Below are 26,468 nucleotides of genomic sequence, written 5' to 3'. Positions count from 1 at the left end.
GGGTTTCAGTCATGTCAGGACATAAAAATGCTGTCTCTTGTTGACCACAGCTGTGGAAACATTAGCTTTCCTGACTAAAGCTTTTGCCTTTTTTGAGGGTGAAGTAAAGGGTGCTTTGCCTCCTATAGTTACAGACCTGCTATTTAAGCCAAAAGCAAGCAAAGATGATGACTAACAGTTCATTGTCTTTCAAGTTGCCCCATCACTCCTCATGATCCCACAATGGTATACTGTAGGTCTCTAAGATATACAGTAGGAGACAGCTTGTGTGAGGATCGCCTGAGGTAACTATATTTTTTTGGCCTTATGGATGCAGTTATCAACACTTATGTTGTAATGCTGCCATGTCTCGTCTGTTCCTCTTTTTTTCCCCCAGCCAAGATCTGCACAGCCATTTTTCTGACGTAACCTTTTTTTTCTGGGCTTTTGGCATTATTTCCAGATGACGTCTAGGTATGGGTGCTGCATTGCAAACTGTTATTATTTGTGAGCGAGTTAGTCTTTGTTGCCGTAAGACTTTTCAGATGGTGACAGGCCTTTGACTCTCAAGCTTCGGTGAAAAAATCTGCAGTATGCAACACACAGTAAGCTTTTGCAAAAGAAAGCTTCTTATTTTTGTATTTGTATATTATTTGATATTTGACTCTATATTTACATCACACAGAACCTTGTAGTATTGTTTAATGATGATTATATTTATACAGTGCTTTTCATCCCACTGGTTACCAAAGTGTTTTATATCTATGAGAGGATCCACTTCATTTAGCAGTGAAGTTCAGCCCCCACCTCAGTGACATGTTTTTTAGACTTTGTGCTCCAGCAACCCTGTTACATTTCATATTAGTCAGAGAAGTGAGAAATTGATTTACCAGTTAACCTGAAGTGGAACTTGAGAAAGGCCAGACTGTACAAGGCCCAGAGGAGAAGTTAGCCAGGACATGGGGTTAACACCCCTGCTCTTATGAACAGTACCATGGGATCGCTCATGGCCAAGTAGTTAGGTCCTGGGTTTAATGTCTCTTCCAAAATACAGTGCCCCCCAGACCAAAGACATTCTGATCTTGAGTTATGAGCACCACCTCCTGGTCCACTAATACCATTTACAGCATCAACCAGTCTTTCTTTAATTCTCTCTCATCACAGTACTGACCAGGCCCAGCCTTGTCGAGCTTCTAAGATTTGATGAGGTCACTCTTTCTGGTGCTGTTCTTGCACTACATTAGTGTAAGCTAATAGCTGTAAATTGATCAGCAAAGTAAAAATTCCTTGACTGTTCTTTTTTTCTCCTGAGGGTCTGGCAATCTGCTGAGTAGAGCTGAAAGACTGGTGATGTGTATAACTTTGTACTATACACAGTTTATTGATACGATGTATTCTTGTTTTTGTGGTTTTTGCATTTTTTTTTTATGTAGCACATAACGTTAATAAAGTAATTAAAACATAGCTTAAATAGTTTGCACAATAAATCTTTTATGACTTTTCCTTTAAGAATGGAAAGTGCACATTTGGAAGTGATATTTGGAATTTGAGCATTCCATAAAAAATGCCTGAACCCATCCGTGTATCTCAAATTGTGGTGTAATGAGGGGAATGGAAATACTGGAAGTGGCAAACATTGTTGGGGAACACAGGAATGAAATTAATGTTGTGCATTCTTTTTGAATCGCTTCTCCTGTGTTGACTGCAAAACAGTTATCCATTATTCTGAACTATCTGAAGTTTTGCCAGTTTTGTCATTAATGTTTTTTCCTAGTAAACCACCAGCTGCCTTTCAGGGAAATCCATCCTATATGTCCTTTAGAAGGTCAGTTGCTTTTCCCACATATTTAACCTGCAGTACATCACCAAATGCTGATTCACCGAATTTTCTTTGCATTGTGAAACCAAGGGGAATGTATAAATAGAAATGTATACGAAGGGTTCCCGTTATAATACACCTGAAATTCATTGTTTTGAATATATATAATCAGTTAATTGAGTAAACTGCATGTATTGTATGTTATTTTATATCCAACTCGCGTTGTTTTTCAAGGCACCAAAAGCCAACAGTGTAGGCGGCAGGTCCTGTAGTGTGCCTCGACATCACACCCCACTGGCTTGCGCCGTCCTCCTTATGGCCTATGTTGTGAAGCAAATGTATGTATGTAGCTAAATGTATGCAGCTGCATATATTTTGATCTTAATCAAATCCAATCACAAGACAAGAATAAAAATATAATAGTATTATTTACTCCCCTTGATTGTTGTATAATGGCTGATATCCATATTGTGTCTACAGTATGTACTGGAGTCTGAACTGTATGTTTTGGGAGCATATCACAAGATAATTCAGTCATTTCCTTATTAGTATTAATTAGAAGTTGTTTCACTATAACGCCGTCGTCGCACTACGGGACTCTACATGACTTCTAGTCGGAGAGCATGTGAAAGTTAATGACTGCAGTTGCTGAATCTTGCTGCCTTTTCTGTCCTAGAGGGTGTCAGGTTGTCCGACTAGGAATCACAGGGGGTGACTAATTACACGATTCCCTCACGACTTTTCATCACGGTTCCAAATCTCATATCGCACCGCGAAAGTACCGCAAGGTCACCTCATTTTGGCAGCCAATCAACATGGAGCGCACCCGGAATAAGAGGAGGAGCACTGCACGAAAGTAAACAAACAACAAACACGAAACATCGAACAGACATGGGTGGTGGCTCCAAAGTCAAACGAGCCTCTCGTTCATTTGCACAGTCCAAAACACTCGCTTTCCTTCTTTCTTTGCAGCAGCATTGTACGCATTGTACCTCCGGTTTAGGCGCTCATAGGCTGTGACTGTCGCAGACACAAGAGCACACCCCTACGACTTGCAAGTCGCGGGGAGTCGTAGGGGCTATTAAGGGGGCTATGACTGAGTTGCGGGGGGAGTCACACTACACTATCGACGGTAATGGGCACGCACTGCGACTCTACAACTCACTGTGATTTTCTCACGATTATGTAAATGAAGGCTACGACTGAAAATCCTAGGAAAAATTGTGTACTGTGACGCCAGCTTAAGCTTCAGTATTTCGGAATGTCACCTGGACTTATAACAGCACCTTCTGTTCTTTTCAGCCCCAGCTGCATGATCTCCCAGTTTGCACACTACGTGAGTAACAAACTGAGATTTAACCAGTTCAAGAGGCAAGACAGCCATTTGGCTTTGCTTCAGTTGAAGTAGGGCAGTTCTGGGTCTTTGGGCAGGGCATTTAACTTGCAGCCAAGGACAGGTTTGAGAAGACTGAAAGAAGACAAGCTTCAGTTTGTCTTCTTAAATACAGTGCAAAATTGTTTCTTTTTCTAGATATTTTGAAATGCTTCAGTGCTGATGCCTGACTTTATCGGGGCATGTGTTATTGAAGCATGGCTATGGTCATATGGAGTCTTATGCAGGCTTTTGACAACTGTTCTAAAAATAATTGAGCATTTACCAGATGTTTCTACACATAGGGACATTACTGGCAAACTGCACCTCAGCAGGTGCAGTTGATACTGTGATGTCCCTTACAACAGGAAATCTCTGTAACCTTTCACCCAGAGGACAGGTCACAAGCAGGTTAAGTAATGTTTTCAGGGTAACTCTGTGCCAGAATTGTGGCTTGATGCAGGCATCTGCTTGTAAAAAACCATCTCCCCTGACTTCTGTACCACTTAGTCATCTAATGTTGGTAACAAATTATTTTGTTGCCATTGCCAAGATTAGAAATGTCTGCACTCTTAAAAGTGCAGGTTTGTCTCCGAACAAATGTGGGCAGTGGTTAGGCCACCCTCTTGTCCATTCTAAGCATGCCATGCATTTTTCTCAGTCAGACGTACTCTCCGCTCTGAAATATTTGATAATGAAACACTGTGTGCAGCATCTAAATCAGCTTGTTCTTTCCACAGGCCAATTTTGCAGTCTGTGCTGTGTTGGCAGATTTCATAGACATGCCCAGGGCAGAAAACTGACACTGGCAGCTTTGGGAATAAAACTGCTGTGAAATACACAAAAAAACTCCTCTACTGTGGATTTTTGTGCTGCTTTGCTACAGTCCACTGACTTTAGTAGAGGCATTGTTTTTTTGTTTTTACAACTCCATTTTCTCCGTTAAAAATGTGGAACTGGCAACTGCAAGATAGAATTTAGGTGCAGAATGTTTTCTCAGTTTTAAATGCCAGAGATTTGTGTTCTTTAATCAGAATTGATTTTACATTCTACATTGGCAGTTCCTGTCAGCTTGGTTCTTTTAATATGCAAGTTTTTTCTTAGAGTTCAGGCTTATCCAAATGGGCCTCTAGTGTGGTGATTAAGAAAATAACATATAAAGCAGTTCTATATTGTGTTTTGTTCTGGGGAGCGGGCTTTTACTTCAGAGCATTGCTTTCATCCATTGGAAGCCAAAAAGCAGAAACCAATAGCCCTGTCTGAATTGTTTTTGAATTACCCTCGTCATAAATCCTGAAAACCAAAATTGTAGTTTCAGGACCAAATTTGGGACTATTTTTATTATTTACTAAACCTGCTAATTATAGTATGCAACCTGTGTTTAGAAGGTTGAGTGTAGCCCAGTTGGATTACATAATCATCTGAATATATTTTTACACGGTTGGCCATCCTGGAGAGCTACAGCAGCAGATTTGAAAAGTTGATGTAATAAGACAATAATGTAAGACTTGTAACTTGCATTTGCTGTAAAGTTTGCAATTACTATACTTAGTCACTTGCAGCCACCATGATGATGCACAGTTAAAACGTTGCTGAAGATAGGATGAGATTAGTCCTTGCTTATTAGGCTATCTCTTCTCCTGGCTATTGATGAGGGATGTGCCTCTCTTCCAGTTAACATTAAATCTCTGGTACAGGGCTGTTTTGCCTGTGATGTGTTAATAGATGTGTATTTCGAAGGTAGTTGGGTATGGAGAGGTCTGCCTATTTAACCATTCTCCCCCGTGTGCGGTCACAGTGTTCGTAGGTGCAAGCCAAAATGTGAAAACCACAAAACTGAAACAAGCTGGGTGTATATATATATAAAAAAAATATTTCTCTATTATGGCTCTCTTGACTAGAGCTGGTTTCGTTGATGCTGTCTGAAGTGCATGGATCTCGGAAAGAAACACTGGTCTCTGCAGTGGGAGATGCACTTAGTCTGTCATTATTGGCACAATTCAGATGGATGACATGTTTGTGAATAAAGCCTGCATAGAAGCTAACAAGCCAGTTCTAAAGCTACAGTATGTACTTCTTACATGAAGGTAGACAAATTCTTTCACTTTATCATAAGGCATCACTTTGTCTTTAAATTATTTTCACACTTATCTGAAGCTACGTGATTTACTTCTGTATTCATGCCTTCCTGGGAATTGTTTTTGTATAAAGCAACATTCCCTTTTGTGTCTTCTGTCAGACAGCATGAAGACTGTCCTGCTTCTAGATCTGATGAATTAGATAAGTGTCAAAACCACAAGTGAAGAAATTCTACATGGTGGATTGCAAAGTGTAAATCGTTCAGTACAAGTTCAGATTCAGTGTGATTCAAGTTTGTGAAACTCAGCTTCAGTTGTGTATAATTACAGAGCCACAAGATCTTTACTACTGACTTTTTCTAGATCAATACATAAAAAGTACTGTGAGAATTTCAAACATTTACTAGTGATGGATCTATTTTTATGAATATTAAATCTGTTTTTACTTTTATCTCCTTGAAAGGGGACTTTTAAACAAGCGTCACATAGGCTGCTGGATGTTTTAAAATAAAATTCTAATTTGATGGTAGTTTCTAAGGTGAGTTTCATTATGATCCTCTGTTTTGATGTTTCTTTAAATTTGGTCAGTGGGCAAATTGTCTGGATTGCTGTGACTTTTTGTATTTTGAAAAAGATGGCTTGGTCAAAGATGGTGATCTAGAATGAGGTTTTCCTTGGTGTGCAGGTAAAGTAAATTGCGTGCCCTCTGCCGGGCTCAAGTGGATGATGGCAAACAATCTGGTCCCTTGTAAGCCGAGACAGCAGTGGATAAATATTAATAGTGCATTATGTTCTAGTTTTTGTCAGGGCTGTATCATAAAAGGGTAGGCGGGCTCCCTTTCTGAGAGTGCTAGAGACAAAAAGATTAACCTTTCACAGTTTCTCTTAATTGAAAAGTCGTGGTAGCTGGACTGCAGATTATCACTGCTATCACAGTAGGTAGGGAGTATTCTCTGATGCTCTGTGGAGGCTATTAGCAGTCTTGACTGTGGATGATAAAATGTAACATGACCTTGATTTCCTCATCTGCAGCATTTGTGAAGGGGGGAATGTCATGCCCAGTGTTAGGAATGCAACAAAAGCAGCAGGACATTGTGCTGAGGCAGCTCCTCTTTGCTCATTTTTATTAGATCAGCTGTAGAGCAAAGTCACATCACATTACTTTTTCTGTTCTTTCTAAGTACAGTGTAGTCATCACATTGATCTGGGTGATGTGATTGGTTAGGTATGCTTTTATTTTATGGTGGCAATTTTCACCGCTTGAAAGGAGCTTTTGGTTGACTGCTGCTGTGATAGATCCCCTTTTTCTTGTAAGATCAAGTTGACCGGTTTCAGGACTAGCTGGCCTTTAAGCCTTCATGGCCTCAATTTTTGTTTGGTGTGAAAATTACCTTAGAAGCACTCACACATTGTTGGTCGCGTCTGACTCTGCAAGACATGAATTGTGGTCTGTGTCCAACACAGTTCTGCAGTCTAGTGTCTAATTCTCTTGATGCAGATATTCAGAGATCATAGACCTTTCCTACCAGCAGATCTTACATATTCCGACAACCTGTAAAGGGTTAACTTTAATGTATATTTGATCTGAGCATTCCTTTAACAGTGCATGGATTATCCTAGAATTGCTTTCCTTTGGAACTGTAAACAAGAAAATGATTCTGAACGCAAGTGCTTTGCGGAGAAGTATTTTAAGCGTTAACACGCCAAGCTAAAGAAATATCACATTTGAATCTTGTTTATTGGGAGGCTTGTCAGCATTTTTGTTGTGCTAGCATGCACAGTTGGGATCGAAAATGTGCTCCAGGGCTATACACCCAAGCTGTCAGAGCTGCCAGAAAAACAGGAGCATGGAAGAGCGACGCGTGAAGAGGCAGGGAGCGCGCGGTAATCAGGCAAGCTGTCGGGAGTCGCAGGCCCAGCTGGCGGGGGGCTGGTGCCGAGAGGGCACACAGCACTGGCTCGGAGAGGGCTCAGCGGTCAACCCGTGGCCTTACGGTGCTGCCTCAGGGGCAGCCTGCTTCTTCTGTCCCTTCGGAAAAGCAGCAGAGAAGAAGTGGGGTGCCTCACCTGGAGCTGGAAAGGGGCTACCTACTACAGGTTGCCATGACAACAACTAGAAATGAATTGTACAGACATGGCATTTAGAGGGTGTGGTAGCAGAGTTGTGTGGGGCACACAACTGATCTTTTTTAGCCTGCAGCTTCTTATATATTGCTAAGAACACAGTTAACTAACATCAGCAGCGAATAAGGAGAATTCAGCTTGCATTCCATGAGGCCTAATACCTCCTTAAAAGCTGTCAATTACTCAGCTTCGCAGAAAGATAAGTTATTAAGTCAATGTGACCGTCAACTGTGTGTCTTAGAGTCAAGGTTTTATGTTTTTAGGCCACGTTTCTTGACAAGTCAGTTTGTTTTGCATTTATATTTATTATTTACAATAATCTTGCACCATATTTAATGTCAGCTATTCATTAAAACAAATATTTGCCATCTTCTGCAAATTCCAAAAGGTTTCATGGCTATTCATATGTAGATACACATATACAGCTACCTCGGTGTATGTGAATCAATCAGATTTATGTATTAATGTTTCCTGGTAGAGATGACTTAAGGGAACATATGATTGAGGCGTGATTCACTTACCCAGGCTCTTTCCCCAGACTGAGGCTGAGGCTCTAAAGTCAACTGCTGTTTAATATCTTGAATGATTTAGTGTGTAACTTTTTATGATGGCTCTGTGTTCAGGCTTCAAAGTAACAGAGTACAACAGAACTGTATGCTGTAATGAGATTTACAATGCACACCTTTGCAGAAACAGCAATATGAATACTAGTAGGACATTTTTAGTGTTTTCTCAAAATAGTATTTTCTGTACATGACTATGATCAGGTAAGAGTGCTGAAGTGCACTTTGAGCCCACATACCAAAGTTCATAGTGGTAGAGAATGAAACACAATCTCAAAGCCACTGTAACATAAGCTAATGTAAGGCTATATAGCAATGGAAAAACGCCATTCATTCATTAAGTAAAAAGTGTTACCCTAGACCTTAACCTTTGGTATGCCGCTTGTACAGAATTGTCACGTCTGCAGTTTTTTATTGTCTTGGTAGTGTCTCCTCACACTTTGCTCTTGTACTCTGGGGAAACAGAATTTCATATTTCAGTGCAGGACTTAACCAAATGTAATTCAAGAATCAAAATGTCATCATACTGATATTTTAATCAAATGTTGAATGGAATGTTTGTTAAGCTCATTTAGGAAATGCAGAAAAGGTCTAGGTCTGTGTAGTCTTTCAGATGCGCAATGCACCACTGATGGAGGGTGATAACTGCTGTACTGGGAATGTGCCTTTAAGTAATTTTTAATCAGGTGGCTATACTACCCCTTCTGACCCTCGTGGTCTGAGCGATAACCTACCTTAAAAAAATGTTTAAAAATCCCTCAGATTTTAAAAACTGCAGTCAGCCTTGTGCTGAAGTAAGCAGTGCGCGTACTTGTACTTTACAAAGAAAGAGGTACAGCAGTCTGGCTGCTGGGGTATAAAAGTGAGTTGAAACAGATTTAGGAGAGATGTCCTCACAGATGTCAAATGTGTTGCCTCTTCCTGGCCTGACTGTTTGCGTGGGCTTGGATGTCATGAATGAATGTGAGACACTAGTTTATTTTCAGACTCTTATCTGCGAGTGAAACAATACCGATCTTGTTTTAACTTAGTTTCAAATTAATTTGCAGTGGTCAGGCACTATCAAATGATACATTTCTGGATACCAGTCAAAAAAGAAAGGACCTTTTGATAACATGACTAACAAAGAGTTCACTATGTAAAGGTCAACACAATCTTCTGAGATCTGTACTGGTGAAGGTGTCTCTAAACAGTCCCAATGTGCTACTGAATAGGCCACCTGGTATCTCTTCCTGTTTTGGGCTTCCTTTCTGTTCCTCTTCTTGCTGTATGTTTACACAGTGCTGTTAACTCTGGTAGGGTCTTCTCTAGCCTGCAGGATGTACATGCTGATGAACTTGTACTATAGATGGGTTCAGAGTTCATGCCAAAGCTGGAAGTTGCTGCTGTCTGGCTTTCAGTGAGTAGTCTAAAGTTACAGGAGAGTGAGCTCATGGTTTAAATTTGCAGATGCGTCATCCTTAAAGTAATCATTTACTTTTTCAGTCAACAACATGCTTTTTCTAGAACCTATATTTTGCGTTGGAAGTCCATTAGAAGTCAAATTAAACTCCAGGTCACTTGCAGTCAATAAGATTCCTTTGCAGTATTTGTTAGAGTGGGTGCGTTAACTCCAGTGCCCTTACTTGATTTCACATCTGACTTCTTATTGTATCCTACCTGCATTTTCCCCTCATTTGAATTATTGAAGAACTTCCTCTTTGACCTGATCTGATATGCCATTTAGCTACTGGTGCATAATAGTTGCTCTGTTATCCTTTTGTATGTGAAATACTTTGGGTTCCTTCTAGATGTAAAGCTGTAAGTGAAAAAATAATATTTATATTTCTGTTGCTTAATTACCTCCTTGAGGTTAACTAGAGTTCAACTCAGATTCATGGAAGAGAAAAGTTTTAAGAGTTGGTAAAATAGTATTCAGGTGAATACATGCAAATGTGGTGTTTTGTAACTTCCCATATCCAAAAAAGGCATGCCAGTGTCTTGAGTGTAGTTCAGAGTTTTCCCTTGCACGTTAATCACAAAAGCAGTGAGAACTAGTAAAGGCGTCTGGAGCAACTTCATTGAAGCAGCCCTTTTGCAACAAGGCTGAAGTAGGAATATAAAAATAATATTTCTGATTAGAAATCCACAGGGATGTTGGCCTCCAGAGCGGCACCTTACAAAGGCATAAAGATAACAAGGTGGTGGAAAAGGAGGAGGATGATGATGAATAGGGTTCCCCTTTTTTCACAACTGCACAAGTAGGATGTGCACAAAGCCATCACTGACACAAGACAGATTCACTTGTTCCCGGCCAAGTGAATTGGATTGCGGAGTTGCTGTGTGAACAAAGACTACTCACCCAATCCTTAATCATTTCAGTTTTCTCCCGTGACTGAAAGCTGTAGGGTGGATGAGGTTTAGTTCTCATCCAGATAAAAAGTTGCTATCAACTTCATTTGGAATGTGCAGGGTTTTCAAGAAATTTATTATATCCACTGTAAGTTTGTCCAACAGAGTGGAGGTGGCAAAACACCAGAACTACAACTCAATTTTTGTGCTTGGCAGGATCATATTCAGAAATATAGGGCCAGTTTATCATTCATAGATAACATTATTCACACTTAATCTAGGATTGCCAGTCATAATTTGTTGATCACATACTGTGCAAAATGCATCAACCTAAAATAGTGACATAGGGAGAAATGCTTTCCATTTAAATCCTTGTTTTTTAGTTTGATTCAATATGTATTTTAAAATCCTGTTCTTGACATATATAGCTTCATCAGGGGACTCATATACTTAAGATTGATGTTGAACTTGTATGTCCCTACTTGGTCTCTGAGATTACAAAATGCAGCCCTGTTCAGTGTCCCAAAAGTGCAGAGAAAAGTGGAGGTGGCTGAGTGCTGTCTTTTAAAGCTCCCACAGCTGTGAAACCATTTATATCTGTTGCTTCTTTTACAGTAAGGTTAAAGTCACATTTTTGTTACTTTAAACACTGCTAATGATTCATACAAAAATGTTTGTATTACATATCATATTTTTGCTTTTCTGTCTAGTTTTGATTTCTATATTCACGGAAGATTGGTTTTTGAATTGTCAGAATTTCTTTTTTTTTTTACATGTTTTAGGCTTCTCATTGTCATTCCATACTTTCTGAAAAGTGCAATGTAAACCAAAGATTCAGTGAATGTATGAAAATTATGAGGGGTTCCGAATAAGGAAAGCATATGCAAAGAGTTTTGTTCGTTTTGTTCCTCAGTAGTTAATCACTTCATGAGTGTTTGCTGAGGGTAAATAATCCCTTGAAGAGCCCTCAGGAATCAACTACAACAGCATGACTGGGGAGTTGCTCCCACAAGGCTGAACAAGAGGGGTTTTTTGTGAATTTTAGACTGCTTCCCTGGCATTAGTCAGAGGCCTGTACTGTAACACAATCTCTGTAACACTGTAATGTAAGCTGATGCATGACTATAGAGCAATGAAAAATGTCATTCATGAACTAAAATGTAACTCTGCCTTTACACTTTGACATTGGCGAGCACACAGGCCTCTGTGTCTTGATGGTTTTCCTCCTACGTGTCCAAACGAATGAGTTGTTCGTAGCATGAGGGAGTTTGGGGAACTTTTGATAGCTAGGAAGTAGTGACACCTAAGTATGCAGTGCCGTCAGTGTTCAAATTGTGTTCATTTGGGCCGGCCTGAAGGAGGGTCTTCGTCAGGGAGGTACCATTCAGCTGCACCCAGACAGGACTGCTAAAAATCCCAGGACTGTGGCACCTCCATGTTCTTAGGCAGAGGGCGATACTAATCTTGAACCACAGCATGCTGGGGTGGGACAGGGTCAGACAGACATAGAGATAGAGTGAACTATTGTCTATTCAGTTCTCTCTACAATGGAGACTGTAGGGAATTCGTGGACTCCCACAACACAGTTGCATCACCAGAGGGTTTCAGCACAGTGCCTGAGTAATGTCTGAGTGTATGAGATGAGGGGGGAGGGGAGGCGGGGACTATATCATGAAGACGGCAGTTAAGAAGCTTTCTGTCTGAAGGAAGCTTGGCAGCTTATGCTGTCTGGTTTGTTTCTACGGGCTGAAAAGATAAGACCTACTCTATCCATGTGTGTCTGTCACATCTTTACAAATACTGCATTTTTTTGTGTTTGTTTTTCCATCACCCTTTTCCTTATCTTCAAAGTTGGATAACTGCACTCTGACATGAGCTGAAGACTGACAGTTGGGGGGTCAGGGGTCTTCTGTGAAAGTCACAGGCCAGCAGCCTTTGTGACCTGGTGGAAACATTGCAGATGTACAGCATGTTTTGTACGTTTTGCATGTTGTTGAAAGTTATGGGATTCTGTCCATTCCTATCCTACATCCTGCCAAGCAAGTGCGTCTCTTCATTGGTCTCTGAGCCCTAAATGCCACTATATTAAGTGGGGCTTAAGCCCGGCAAGCAGTTCATCCACAGCACAGCAGAAATAAAGCCAGTGCTACCTGAGAAGCAAAGATCATGTGTTTCCCTGCTGGAATGTTTTAAGGCTAAGCCCACAGATGGACAACAAGAAAGGTCTCATGACTTGATCAGTGTAGCACTATGCAGTCAGACTGACATCAGGCACTGCAGTTTTGAAGTAGACATTCCTGCACAGACCATCACACTTGGACATCCCCATTGTACACATTTAAAATGTTATTCTGCATGTTTGCTCCACACTCGCTGTTACGCTCCAGTGTGGTCAACACAAACCTTGAGTCATTGCTACTGTGCTGGCTAGCTCAACTGAGGGAACGTAGTCTATCTCCCTCCTTATTAATGACACAAAGTCATTAATTGTAAATGGTTAATTTCTTTCTTGATTTTCTTCAGGCTTGATCAACAGGTTAGCTCACTTCATCACTTGTGTCCAGTCATCTCTCTCCAATTGAGTGATAAAGTGCTTATGTAACAGTCCAAATAACTCAAGCTTATTACATTCGCAATTCATCAATCAACATGACACCACAAACATTTGATCAATAATCAAAATCCATATACTTTATATTTTATGCTTAGTATATTTTGAATCTGTTCCACAATTTCTGTCTTTAATAATTGAGTAATTCTTGCTTTAAATAGCTTAATATATTTAAGCCAACTTTGTACGTGTGTAGGAAAAGTAACAGGTATAGTCTGTTACTGTTACTCCAGAAGTGAATGTTTCGTTGCATAAATAATGAAGATTAACCAGAGTAGTTGGTGACTGGTTCAATAATGACTTGAAATGAAATTGAGGTCCATAGAGCTGACAGACTTTTATCACTTCTAGAGTCTCACTGCTGTTCAGCTGTCACTGGTGGTATCATCACATGTTGCCATCAGCTTGGCATAGTTAGGGCAAATTTGTTTACTGGAACGAGTTGCAGTTAGGAAAAGGATTGACTTGTATCAGGGATGCATTGTAAACGTTTCATCTTTACAAGATCTTGAATATTCATTTAACATACTGCAAAATAATGTAAGAATATAACATACTACTGTCATAATACACCCCACTGAGTTTGTTTTTCTTGTGGTATGGCTCTCGTCCTTTTAGTACTATGTGGGGAAAAAGGGTAATTAAACTGGCATTGTATGAAAGCCAGACATCACATGCATGCATAGGCACTTTCTTTCAAGAGCATTTGGAAATGGTTTGAGTAATTTTGAAAAGTTTGGGACAATTTAATGTATAATCAATGAGTTTTAGAAAGAACTGTCCTCTTGTTTCCTTGGTCTGTGTAACATCAGACCTATGGCATGCCCTGCAGGGTTCCTCTCAGTGAGAGACTACCTGAATGGATTTCTCCCCTCCACTGAGATTCAAGAAGCTCGATACACATACCAAATAAATCTATGTTCAGTCTTTGTTGTTTTTTTTTCTCTGAAGGTGTTCCTCAAGTCCAGAAATTAACAAGCAGGTTTTAAAATTCAAATATAATGTTTTTTTGGCTTTTTATTGTGTTTTAAGTATGTTTAAAACAGTGTCTTTTTATGTTTTTATACCTAAAATTAAGTCTTACTGTAACCAAAGTGTGTTTAGGTTCACTGGTCTCTGAGCCCCAGATGCTGCATATCCTCCGCTCAAGTCCGGTGAGTAGGGCATCTACAGCAGAAGTGTCACATTCTCATTCTGCAAAACGATATGAACAGTAAGGGCAGCAAGTGCGATCCTTCACTTGATCAGTGTAGCACTGCACAGTTAGAGTTCAACTAATTGTTACAAATGGCGTTTCGATAGGTATTTGACAGTTCTTCCCAAACCATTAAACCTGGACCTCCACCATCAATGGGTTGTTTAATTGTAGTACTGCAGTACAGTTTAGGTTTTGTGGTGTAGTATCTCACTACTTTTCAGTTGGCTGTAAGTGCCTGATGTGTAGCAGTCTGTGGTAACACCCACCCTGTCTTCTGTCCTGTGCAGCCTCAAGTATTCAAACAGCTACTGTCCCATGAGCAAGACTGGGTATGCTTTGAAGTGAGACATACTACAGAAAGATGCTGTTAGCTCCATCATGCAACTGAACCTGTACGGCACTCCTGCTTTATTGTTTTTGTTGTGACCTATTGTATATACCAGAAAGGCAATGTGACAGTGAAAAATTAAATAAGGGAAGTTTACACATCTGTCTAACTGTTAGAGGGTGCATCTTCTGAATTCCAGCTAACTTCTTTCTGACAGCTCTGACCTAAAATATTTCCACTCTGCTCCCAAACAAGAAAATGTCTTGGGTCACAAGTTGTGGTGTCTGGTGCCATGGTTATGTCATATCAACCTCAGGGGATTGTAATGCTGAATACTTGTCTTACTTATTTAACATGAACTGAGCTCATTCAATACCAAGAGAAGAGCAAAATTTGGTGGTTGTATTTTTTTTTTCTGTTTTGCATCGTCCTTGAGTTGAAAAAGCAAGTTGTGCATTGTAATTGAACCCCACTGTGACGTGGAAAATTTCAATATAAGATCAGTGGAAACCGGATCATGTTGGACTACTACTAAGTAAGATCACTACTGTGTTTGCATCGGTGCTTCCATATGTCCTCTAGCAGAGCAGGTTTCCTGTGAGATTTTGAAGTTTCCTGCCTGTAATTAAACCACTCTTGTCTCTCTAGACCACACATCTTCAGATGGAACACCAGCTGCTAGCAAGAACTTGATTAAAAAAACATTTTTTAGGTTAAGTAAGCAGTAGTATCCTGTCGCCTAGTTTAGAGTAATTTAGGCCTGGAAAATTTAGTGATGGGGCTATAGTTTGTAACTGGCAGAAGTTCACTTCTTGCCATTTTTTTTCCAGTTTTAGTTCTGGTTGACTGGGTGCAAGGCAAGCAAAAATACTTTTTTTTCCAACACAGGTCACCCTCTCTACATACAGAGAAATATGTCACCCCTATTTGTTAGGTAATGGGGGGAATTATGAACCTTTTAAAAGGTAAATATTTGAAATACAAATCCTTTGGTCTGTACTATACCGGCTTGTTTTCAGAAATCATGTCATTGGCACAGCACTGCTCAAGGTATACCACCAGGCAGAAGCAATGGTCTTGACAGGTTCCTGTCCCTTTAAGAAGGCATTTAACGGGCACTGACCTACATTCTTGGAGCTAATTAATTCCACAGGCCTCCCAGTTTTGTAAGGTCACCTCGTGCGAAAGCTTAAGGAGATTTGGAGATGAAGTTGGTACTGTACACTCCAGCCAGCCCAGCTGTTTTGCTGCCAGCCGGCACTTGATTGCTTCAGGGATTTAAGAAACAAACAGGGGGACTTTGTGTTGTATCTTAATCCTGCAGCAACACGTAGACAGCGTTAATCTGGGTTCTGAGTGTAGCTACCTCAAGACATTACAGTATGAAGGTGATTTAATTTTGGCCTTAACACTGGCAATCAGAATGATCTGAATAACTGATTTAAACTTTTATACAACAAAAGTAACTCTAACCTAACATTCAGAAGTGTGTAATATTCTCAGGCTTGTTTTGGGTTAGTACATTTGTAGGTGTATTTGTTTGGAGGAAGGCATTTTTTTATGTTTTCAGTTCTCCATAATTTTTGTTCAGTTTTGCCTCTGAACAATCATGTTACTGTTGGCAAAAATGGCAAACCAAAGAGAAGCATTTTCTCACATTAATCCACCTCGTACGTAACCAGAGAGACCTTCAATTCACTTTGAGAGAACTGGCATAAAAGCTGCGATCCTGTCCTAGTGTGCCTTGTTCAGTTCTGCATGTGTGGAAGCCTGTCATGGTCTGCAGTGCACTGGGCTCTCTGGCAGTACCCAATCAATGGCATCTTTTCACTTGATGAGCCTCATCAACAGTTATCACTGAGATATAGATCTGTCTGCGATTGGGTTTCATCCCTGATTCGCTTTACTTTAACATGGTTAATTTATGAATGCGGCGTGCCAAGTCTTGCAGATTTGCACAAAGCCCAATTCATTACTCCATCTAAAACCTACTTTTGCCACCCTTATATATCCCGGAGGAATCAATGAGGTGTACAAAAGATGTCAAGATGACTTGTGCTGTGCTCTCATTGCTGACTTCTGCCAGAAAACAATGGGAGTATGAAAGCAAGCACTAAAGATTGCTTGGTGATGTTTTACAGTTAATTTACTTCAGGTTTATGTGAGTAAATTCTCATATTGGTTTTATAAAGTATACAAAATGACCCAACTAAGAAGTACAGTAAAACCTTTATTCTGGGTAGAATTGGTGCATTTCATAAGTAAGCCTAAATGTTAAGCTTGTTGTGTGCTTATGTATCTAATGGGCTTAAAATTCTTGAATTTCCAGGTTGGAAATGTAAATCGCCTAATTGTTAGTTTTAAGCAGTTGCTGTCATGAATCCAAAATACTCAGTTTTTATAGGGTTGGGGGAAAGCATTAAAATGCTGACTCAGGCTAATCTCCTTCTTATAATAAATGCATGTAATTTAATGAAGGTCTTTCGCATGTGGAATTTTGTCAGAAAAATGCTGATGCAACGTTCTGCTTGTGTGGAACCCAAAGCTGGTGCAGGCTAATCTTTATCCTGGACTTACCTGCAATTTGGAATTACGACATCATTCACAGAAGCTGTGAGAGAAACACTGATGTGGCTCATTGATGTGTGTGTATAAGGGCTTGGTGCAGTATTTCTAAGTAAATGCATTTGTGAAGCAGTCTTCTGAGAGAGAGGGATGGGCATCTTAAAATCATTATGACTGCAGAAGAACGTGGGAGAAAATAATCATGCTTTTTCCCAGTATTATGGGTAATGACTGGTTTTAAGTGAGTGTGCTTACATTTTCAAAGGATCCTTAAAACTCAGACATGGTACACTGAGTGGGTTTTTGGCAGTGTCAAGGCTAATAAATTAATAAAGCTTTTCAATTAAGTTTTCCATTATTTTATCCAATTGTTAGTATTCTAACCAAACATTATCAGGATTTGCCCTTATTGCAAAAAGTTATAAATTTTAGTAGGGTTTTCATCATAAGATACATGTCAGAGATGTTAATTTCTCAGTGTCTCAATCATAAATTCTAGATCAGATTTAAGGTAAATTTAAATTCAAATAGTTTGCATGCATTGAGGCTTATTTGGCAAAAAAAACACACTTGCTGGTTTGCTAGTCTTTAGTTGTTGTGCTCAGTGTATTCCAGTAGAAATGGAAAGAACTTTCAACATTACTCGTTTTGCCTCGTTTCTGGTTATCTTTCCTTCGCTTGCCAGCGTAGTACTCAAGTTACAGAGTGACAAAAGCATACCTGGATGTCCCTCATGAAAAGTATTAAAAGTGTAGATAACAGATAGAATGGTAACCTTGGTAATATCTATTGTCTTCCAGTAGTCAAAATGGCGACTTTAAATGTAGGTTTTGTAACATTTAGCAGGAGTAAATAAAAGTACTCTTTCTCTATGTCCAAGTCTATGTGTGGGGAAGGTAATCCTGATGTGTAGCAATGTGCAAGAATCATCCCCATACATCTGTAGGATTGGCTCCAGTCTCCGTACAAGCAGTGGTATTAACAGGACTATTAACTAGCATATTGTCTATAAGCTCATTAATCTGAACAATTCATCTAATTCCACATTTTTATCATCCTTACACCTACTGTAATGTATCTCAAATGTTTTGTGCGTTCATTGCACTGGAAAGCATTTCTTTCTGTTCTACTGCTGGTTAGTTGACACACCTTTCTGTGTTTTGACAGCAGTGTTCAGCTGCTCTTGGATGTTGTGTTCCACCAATGTTTTTATTAGAACTTTAACTGTCCTCCCCTGGATGTCTCTGTTTACCTGATCTGTTTTTTTCAGTGAGGGGTTTTCAGACTCAAACACGCTACCATTTGGAACAGCACAATTATGCTGTGGCTGCAACAGTTACTGTCTGAAAGGATGTCAGCTCAACATTTTCCTTGTACATCAGGGAACAAGCGTGTTTTGTTATAAATAATAGGAGTGCTGTGGCAGGCTTTCACAACTGTGCCAGTATGGTGCTACAGTGTCGTAGAAATGAGATAATAAATTCCAATCTGGTCAAACTGGTCCATGCCAACCCACAGTATAGACTACAGACCAGGTATGGTCCTTATCCTCATTCACCACAGACAGAATTCTTCGCAATCTGTCTCGGTATAATCATCCAAGGTACCACAGAAAAAAGCTGATATTTAAAAGAAAACAAAATATGGAGCTTAACCATTATGGCATCCAGGCATTCTGTTAAAGAAAGATGGTGTGGTGATGTGCTTGTGTGTTTTTTACATTTGTCTCAATTGTATGCACAGTTCTCAGCATGGTACTGGCTGTTTGAAGTCACCCTTAAATCAGAACTTCATTAATGATAACAGGCTGTAGCACAGCTTCTACAGTATTCCTAGTTGAAACAGGAAGGATGATGGCATAAACAACAAAAACACTTTAAAGTCTTTTGTTGTTTTCTTTCATTGTGTTGCACTCTTGTTACTATGTCTTGTGGAGTAAAAACAAAAAATCTGACATAATTCCTAGGTCAGACCTAATCCCACTTTACTTTAAAGGGGCATCCCTCCATTTAAATGGATAGTCATAATGAACTCTTTCATACAATTATCCAGTCACAGATAGTGTATAGGTAAATGTAGGATAACAGTTTCTGGAACTATAAAACATGCTGTGTAATCTGTTATAGTAAGGAAATACTGTTGTTTCACCTTAGTTATTATCGCCTATTCATTACCTGGAGGTGAGTGACGAGAAACATTCACGAGTTTCGTTCGAGAAGGTTCCGTTAGTCATCGTTTTCGCCTTCTGTTCGGAATGTAGCTTCTGAATTTGCAATTCCTCCGGTAATATTTTCTTCAGTATTTTGACAGGTTATTGTTAAAATTTAGATTTGCTCCTTTTTTAGAGTAAAGCACAGGATTACCACACTGGTGGTGGTGAAGGGGAGTCCCCATTACCTGTAAAACGCTTTGAGTGCAGTGTCCAGAAAAGCGCTATATAAGTGCAAGGAATTATTATTATTATTATTATTATTATTATTTATTATTATTACCAACTTGTTTGTCAGATCTATGAAATGTGATGACCTTGTGTGGTCAAGCTGATGCAGGGTCATTTTTGGCACTTGGCAATAATGCCACCTGCTGGACTTGGGTCAGGTCAAGTAGCAGGGTTAAACTGGAATCAGAATGAGTCCAGCTCCTTGCAACAGCAAACCTCATCGTCTAAAAAGGACCCCAGTTTCCTCGTCACTAACTGTTTCACTTCAGGAGCAAAGAAAAGAAAATGTTGAAACTGAACTTTGTCAGAATGTGGGTGTGGACTTGTTAGGAGAAACGAGCGTGTTCTCACGATGGTTTTTGACTACATTGATCCACGAGCATTTGTCTCTGCCACTGACTTAGCACGTAGGAACAGCAGGTGCATATCTAGAGGTCTGAACTCTTGATTTTGTTCTGGCTTAACAGGTGTTTTTTTTTTTTTCCAAAGATGCATCATTTTTAAACAAGAGTAGAGACAATGAAGTACCTGGAACAGCAGCATTATTGTCATTTCTCTTACTTGTGTTCTGTAAGTGTACGCCAGCATACCAAGGCCACAGTATTCTAGAGCAAAGCATTTCCTTGTGTGTTTTGTCAGGCCTTTGTGGAAACGCTTAAAAAACAAGTTAATTCTCTAGCATCAATAATGCTTAGAGATTTCTGAAGCAGACAAAATTCACGAATGCCACAGAGGCAATATCTTTTCTTTTTTTTACCCATCCTTCGTGGATTGTCTGCCAAAGACCAAGTACAAATACGGAACACAGCCAAATTAAATGCTGGGGTTTAGCTGTCTGAGGGCGCTCAGCTTGTAATGGGAACTAGTGGCTGCAGTTCTGCCCTCTGCTCTTTCCTTTAGAGCTTTTCAGAGCTCTCCTTTTCATTCTCCTCCCAACCCCTCACGTTGACAGATCTCCCTTGCTCTCTGCTTTCAGGAGCAGGCACAGGTGCCAGTGTACCACCCGACTCCCAGCCAGACGCGCCTGGCCACCCAGCTGACGGAGGAGGAGCAGGTGAGGATCGCCCAGAGGATCGGCCTCATCCAGCACCTGCCCAAGGGGGTGTACGACGCCGGCAGGGATGGCTCGGAGAAAAAGATCCGCGAGTGAGTACTCTCTCTGGCCACTCTCGCAAATCGTTTCTAGACCGTAGTGTAGCAGTTCAGACCAATGAAAAGACCAAGTTGTACATCTAACTACCACCTAGTTATCAATTTTAAATTGCTTTTCATTTTTTAAATGGCTTCTGGTACCTGATCAAATTCAACTAGATCAAAGTTGATTAGAAGCAATTCATTGTGCACACTAGAAATGGAGAATTAATTCATGTATCCCCAAGGCTAGGATAGGAAAACATTGATCGGAGGAGGTGATTATAAACAGCAGAAGAATTGAACAGGGCACAGGCTAATGAGAATCGATAAGTTGGGGCAAATTGACAGGAACATTTAAAATTTATTTGAATTTTTATTCAACGTTGCATTGATTATAACAGTTCCTTGTTGCTGGTTCTGCATAGATCTTTTTTTATTTCATATTTTTCCATTATGCATTGCCAATAAAATGATGTGAGGTTTAATGCGGGGGAGGTAAGTTTTATGTTCAGTACTTCTGAACATAAAATATAAAAAAAGGTTACAGATGAGAGATGTACGTTCTGGTTGCTCATAGCTAATTGAACACAGTCGGATATTGACTTCAACAACATGGCATCCCACAGTTCTAGTCCTGAATGTCATTTCACTTTACTGCTTCTAGAATCTGAATTATTTGGAGTAAGCCTCTTGATGCATGCTATTTCAAATAAATTCACCTTATCTTGAGCAACATGAATGATTTTCATATTTGTGCTTCATTCATCTAGCAGTCAACCATCCCCAAACAGAAATAACAGGGCTTAAGATCTGTTAATGCCTCAGTCAAGGGGACTGCTTTCTAAGCATTTAATCATTTACATTTCATCGATTCATCCTAAGGTCTGAATGTGTTGTTGTTCCTTTGTAGCTAATGGGTTTAATTTGTTCACTGCTGCCCATGTTATTTTTCATCTCGGCGATCTTCAAGCTATATTATCCAATAAACTATAGGATATTTTAAATTTCATTTAAGTGCACAATTTTTAACCAAAGGTATATGTTAATTAGGACATAGGCCAGATTGATAGACGGTGGTTATCATTGTAGGATTTCTGCATAAAGTAATTGTGCATTCTTTATTTACCTTTTTTGGAGGGGACATTCTGGAGCAAAACAGACAAATCAGAGCTAAAATGGCCACTAAAAATACTGATTCAGTATTTTTCCATTGTCAGTCACTGGCTTTGTGAAAACTCCCGGCACTTAGTGTGCTCCCACTTACAATTCAGTCTAAAATTTTTAGAGCTTAAGAGATTACAAACTTCAGTTTTTGGTGACCTACTAGATAATAAAAAATAAATAAACACTCCGATTCAGCCTTTTAGGATGCATTACATGATAAGTGCAAAAGGGAGAATTATAATGAATTGCTCCCTTCTAATTCTATTAGTCAAAAGGTAATAAAACGTTGGGAGCTTACGCTATAATGAACCAATTAGCAGGTAAGAAGGTAAGACTAAGATAAGAAACCACTGTGACATAGTTTTCATTTTTTTAAATCTACCCTGTCTGTTCTTCTCTCTCTTTCTTTTTTGAGCTTCCACTGCATCATGGCAGCAGGTTGTCCTCGGTGTAGGGAGTTGTTTATAAAAGCACTTCTGTTGTTCATGCCTGGTACAGTGAGCCTCTCCGATAGATGTCAGGTGCAGCAGCATTCTTATCAGAATTCAGATTGCTAACAAATTTCCCCCCCTGTCCCCCCCACCCCACCCCTTCCCTGGCTGTGTTCCCTATGCAGGTGTGTGATCTGTATGATGGACTTTGTTTATGGGGACCCCATCCGGTTCTTGCCCTGCATGCACATCTACCACATGGACTGTATAGACGACTGGCTCATGCGGTCCTTCACCTGTCCATCCTGCATGGAGCCTGTGGACGCCGCTCTGCTCTCTTCCTACGAGACCAACTGACCACGTCATGCAACCCACCCCCACCCCATCCCTCCACCCCTAATACCCTCCCCACACACACATACACCCTTCCTCCACTACTAGCTTCACCTCCTCTGATGCAGGATGGGAGGTGGGTGGATTGTGGAGTGAAGGGGGGGGGGTAGGGCTGGCTGCAATCACACCTCCTGCCCACCCAAACAATATCCACCTCGGATCTCTTGCTCAGGCCTGCTGGCCAGGAAATCCTGCAGGGGAGAAAGAGGAGAACCGCATCTGGCGCTAGTGAATCATTCAAGAGCAGCCCCCACAACCAGGAACAACTCATAGGATAGCAGAGAAGAATAGGAAGTCCTGTTGATGGGATCTGTAATAGCTGGTGATACTTTGATCACCACCCCTATGTCCCTGTCCTCCTACCCTATTTCTACTGCGAAATGTGAACTATCTACTACTGCTAGAGGGGTCCTTATTCTGAGTGCTCAGCATGTTGGACAGAAAGTTCCTCTTTTTTGGGTAAGAACAGAAACTAGATCCAATTCAATGGCATAAAGGGCTTATTGCCATAAAAGGAAAACAGATTGAACGTTTACTAGAAAGTAGACACAGGCATGTTCATGACTCAAATCAAGACATTTGCACTTTTCTGTAGAATAGAAATAAAAAGGTTATGCCTCTGTACCAATACATAGTTTCCAAGGTAATGATATCCTTTTCGCATCTTTTAGTAGTACACCAGCCCACTTAATCCAAAAGACCTCGTTGCACTAAGTGCACACTAAACAGAGCTCAGATATGGATAGATAATCTGGCTGCTGTCTTCCACTCTTCTGTGCATCGCGTTTTCGGAGATGTAAAGTGGCTTGCACACCCTCCACAAATAATGAGAAGCTTTAACCCGTGTGGTCAGTTACTGGGTTTGGAAGAGCATAAGGGTCCGTGCACCTTCCAGTCATGTCACAAAATAAGAAATACCTATCATCTGTAACTAAGGTGCAGACTGTCTGCTGCTTCAGAAGTATGGCAGTGGAGAAAGGCCACAAGACCCAAGTGTGACCGATATGCTGCTTTGCTGTTTAGACAATTGCACTGGTCGCTTTTCTTTGTTTTGCCTTTACATATTTCGAGATATCAGAATATGTGAACAACTGCCAGTTTTTCAAATAATTTGCGTAGTTGAACCTCATTATATTACAGCAGAGTTGTAGTTTAAAATGTATCTTTATTCATTTATATTTCTTTCCACTGTTGTAACACATTTATCCCGACTTTCTGTTGGTCATGCTGTACTTCTTTTGCTGTTAGTTGAAAAGTTTTGATTTTCGGATGTCTTCAACATTGTCTCATTTTTTTTTCCTGTCAAGTGTTCTTCAGCATCATTCCAGAATGTGAAAGAGTCAATGTTATCCCAAACAAATTTGACATGTCAATGAAATAATAGCAGCAGGTGAATTAATAGGCATCCCCGTAGGCAAGAATTCCATGGACTTCTAGAGTCATTGACTATATGATTTTTCATAACGAACTTGTTCAAAATGTTTTTAATTGCATGACCACACTGAATCATATTATTGAAATACTGTGAGTGAAAGAAGACTGCTGTTTTTCAAACAGGTATGACTATGCAAAAATCTTTATTAGTCATAACTTTAGGAGTGGTATGCAACTCATAGTTCAAAAGCAGAATTGTTTCATTTCTTTTTGTCCCCTTTTCAGCAGGGTTTTAGATAGCGTTTGAGGCTGGTATTGATTAAAATTTTCTCATTAACTGTAAAGGGTGTGCAAGCAGCTGGCTATTGGTTTGGAGCGTTTTACTCACTACTTTGAATGTCATCGTAACGGTGCTTCTGTTCATGTAACATCATAACGGTAATCTTCATGTAACTGATACTTCAGTCTATAAATACGTGCTCCTCTTCAGTCACAGGAGTACATCTATTCCCATTATAAACACCATTAGACACCACATATGGTATGCAGCAGAACCATTCTGTCAAAGTATTCACAAAATCAAAGTTTCTTCTTGGCCTTCCAGTTATAAGCGCTGTCACTGAATTAAGTTAAGCTCGACAAATTGCAACCTAGAGTTTTTTCTGAATATGACAGTGTATGTTCTTGGAAGTTCAATTTACAAAGTAACAATTTTTAATTTTTTTTTTATAGCCAGAAAAATTCTGACCTATTTTTATCTTCACGTTTATGCTCCTCTTTTTCTTTTTAAAATGAAAGAATACCTCTAAGGCATAGTGAGTTTGAGACAGGCCTGGCACCAGTAATTGAAATCTGTTTCATTGCATGCTGTAATTCTTCGAGCTTGTTCATCATTATCGGTTACATGATAGGCCAGTGGAAAATCCAGTTCAGCTCCAAGGAAACAAAAGCATGCTTTCAGAGGTAATGAAAGTATTACAAAGCTTTGTTATCGCTTCACAGAAGTAAAGGTGGAGGAGAACCAAGCCTAAACACAAGCAGATGTTCTAATTAGAGATACAGAGTTTTCTGAAGGAGATCCCCTTCATATGCTCTGCAAAAGCATTTCTATTTGGTACTAACAAAACAGGCTCTGCCTGCTGAATTGTTATACCGTGTTCCAAAACACACTTCTTACTCCTGTGTCCTTAAATGTTTGACAGCACAAGAAAGAAAAAAAGTACTGTATATACTTTTCATACATTAAACAGCATTAGAATTATATATATATATTTTTAGAATTAAGCAGACAAAGCCTTAAATTAAAAAGAAGTATATCCCTTTGCTGTTGTTATTGCCCACTGTCTTTGTTTCCCCAAAAGAGATCTTGAATATCTCTTACAGCCAGTGTGGAATGAGTCCTAACTGTGTGTCAGCAACAGGAGAGAGTGGCAGGTTCTGTTGGTGTCACAGATGGCATCTTCTGTTTTTTTTTCCTTTATATGGAAAGCAGCAGATGTCTGGTTTTCCCTTAGTAGAAATAGTGTTTGGGGTCAAGGTTCACTGCTGAGGGAGACAGCTTCAATAACAGGCGTCGGGGTGGTACCTTAATGAGCTGAACATAGGTGACACTGGCACAGAAAATAAGTAGATTTTGTTTTTTAAAGAAAAGCTTTTGTTTTGCACAGTTTTTTTTTTGTTGTTGTTGTGTTCTCCATTCAAAATGGAATCCATTGCCTTAGGTCTTTTGAGACTGGAGCTTTTGGAGAGGATCCCGAGCTGGCACGGGGCTCAAGCATGCTCAAAGGCAGCCTAATGAGAATGCGAGACCAGCGCAGACCGAAGATGGCGGATTGGGAATCGGAAGGATGCTGGAAGGAGGCACACCAGGCTCCGCACATACAAACTGAGATAAGGAATTGGGGAATAAAGATATTGCAAATTAACCCTCCCCCTCTCCCAAGTAGCACTGAATGCAGGAGTGGTATGCAATGCAAAACTCTACCAGATGTATGTATCTGTCTGTGTATCAGTGTACATGCATATGCACAGCGGCTGTTCAGAAATAAACTGCTGCCATGGATTCCAGGACTATTAAGGTGTATTTTTTGAACAGCGGTCTACATCTGTATGTATGTGCATATATCTTTACGTGATGTCTGTAAGTATGTATATACATATGTACACAGACTAAACATAAAATAAATAGAAACTGCGCTAAGGATTACTGGGTATTCCTGTTTATTTATGAGTGGTCTTTGCCTGTCTGGTATTGCCCCTCAGCAAGAACCATGTGGGTTTATGCATAACTATAAAACAAAATACAATCTTGGACTAAACGCTTATGATCTCTTAAAACCTAGCTTAAAAGGGTAGACTCTGCAGATGTAGAAAGACAAAGATGAGCTGTATTTATCAAGACTTGTGGTAATGTGCTTAGTCACACTTGAAGTTTGTTTTAAAACTTTGCTTTAATGATACCTTTTCATATCTGATATGACAAATATGTCTCGTTGCAGATTTAGTTCTGTGATAATACAGTACATTCCTTACCAAAGAACCATGTTGGTCTTCTCACTCATACT

General features: G+C 39.9%; 1 protein-coding gene across 3 annotated transcripts in view; it reads left to right on the top strand.

Moving 5' to 3' along the window:
* rnf11b (ring finger protein 11b) overlaps positions 1 to 26,107 on the top strand; it is a 33,109-nt gene extending 7,002 nt beyond the window's left edge. Inside the window, exons 2-4 of one of the 3 annotated variants that reach the window (XR_001479488.2) lie at positions 20,385 to 20,554; positions 22,323 to 22,989; positions 25,626 to 26,107. Coding sequence is in view for 2 of the 3 variants with exons in the window: in XM_015356606.2 (XP_015212092.1) it covers positions 20,385 to 20,554; positions 25,626 to 25,995 (540 nt within the window). In the remaining variant the exon portion in view is untranslated. Of the gene's footprint in view, positions 1 to 20,384; positions 20,555 to 22,322 lie in introns of all 3 variants that reach the window. The other 2 variants (XM_015356606.2, XM_006635036.3) reach the window with 2 other exon arrangements.
* Positions 26,108 to 26,468: the final 361 nt, after the last annotated feature.

Source organism: Lepisosteus oculatus, chromosome 9, assembly GCF_040954835.1.
Source record: "Lepisosteus oculatus isolate fLepOcu1 chromosome 9, fLepOcu1.hap2, whole genome shotgun sequence".
Classification (NCBI taxonomy): Eukaryota; Metazoa; Chordata; class Actinopteri; order Semionotiformes; family Lepisosteidae; genus Lepisosteus; species Lepisosteus oculatus.
Note: the sequence above shows the minus strand (reverse complement) of the source record. Positions and strands in the feature narration are given on the sequence as shown.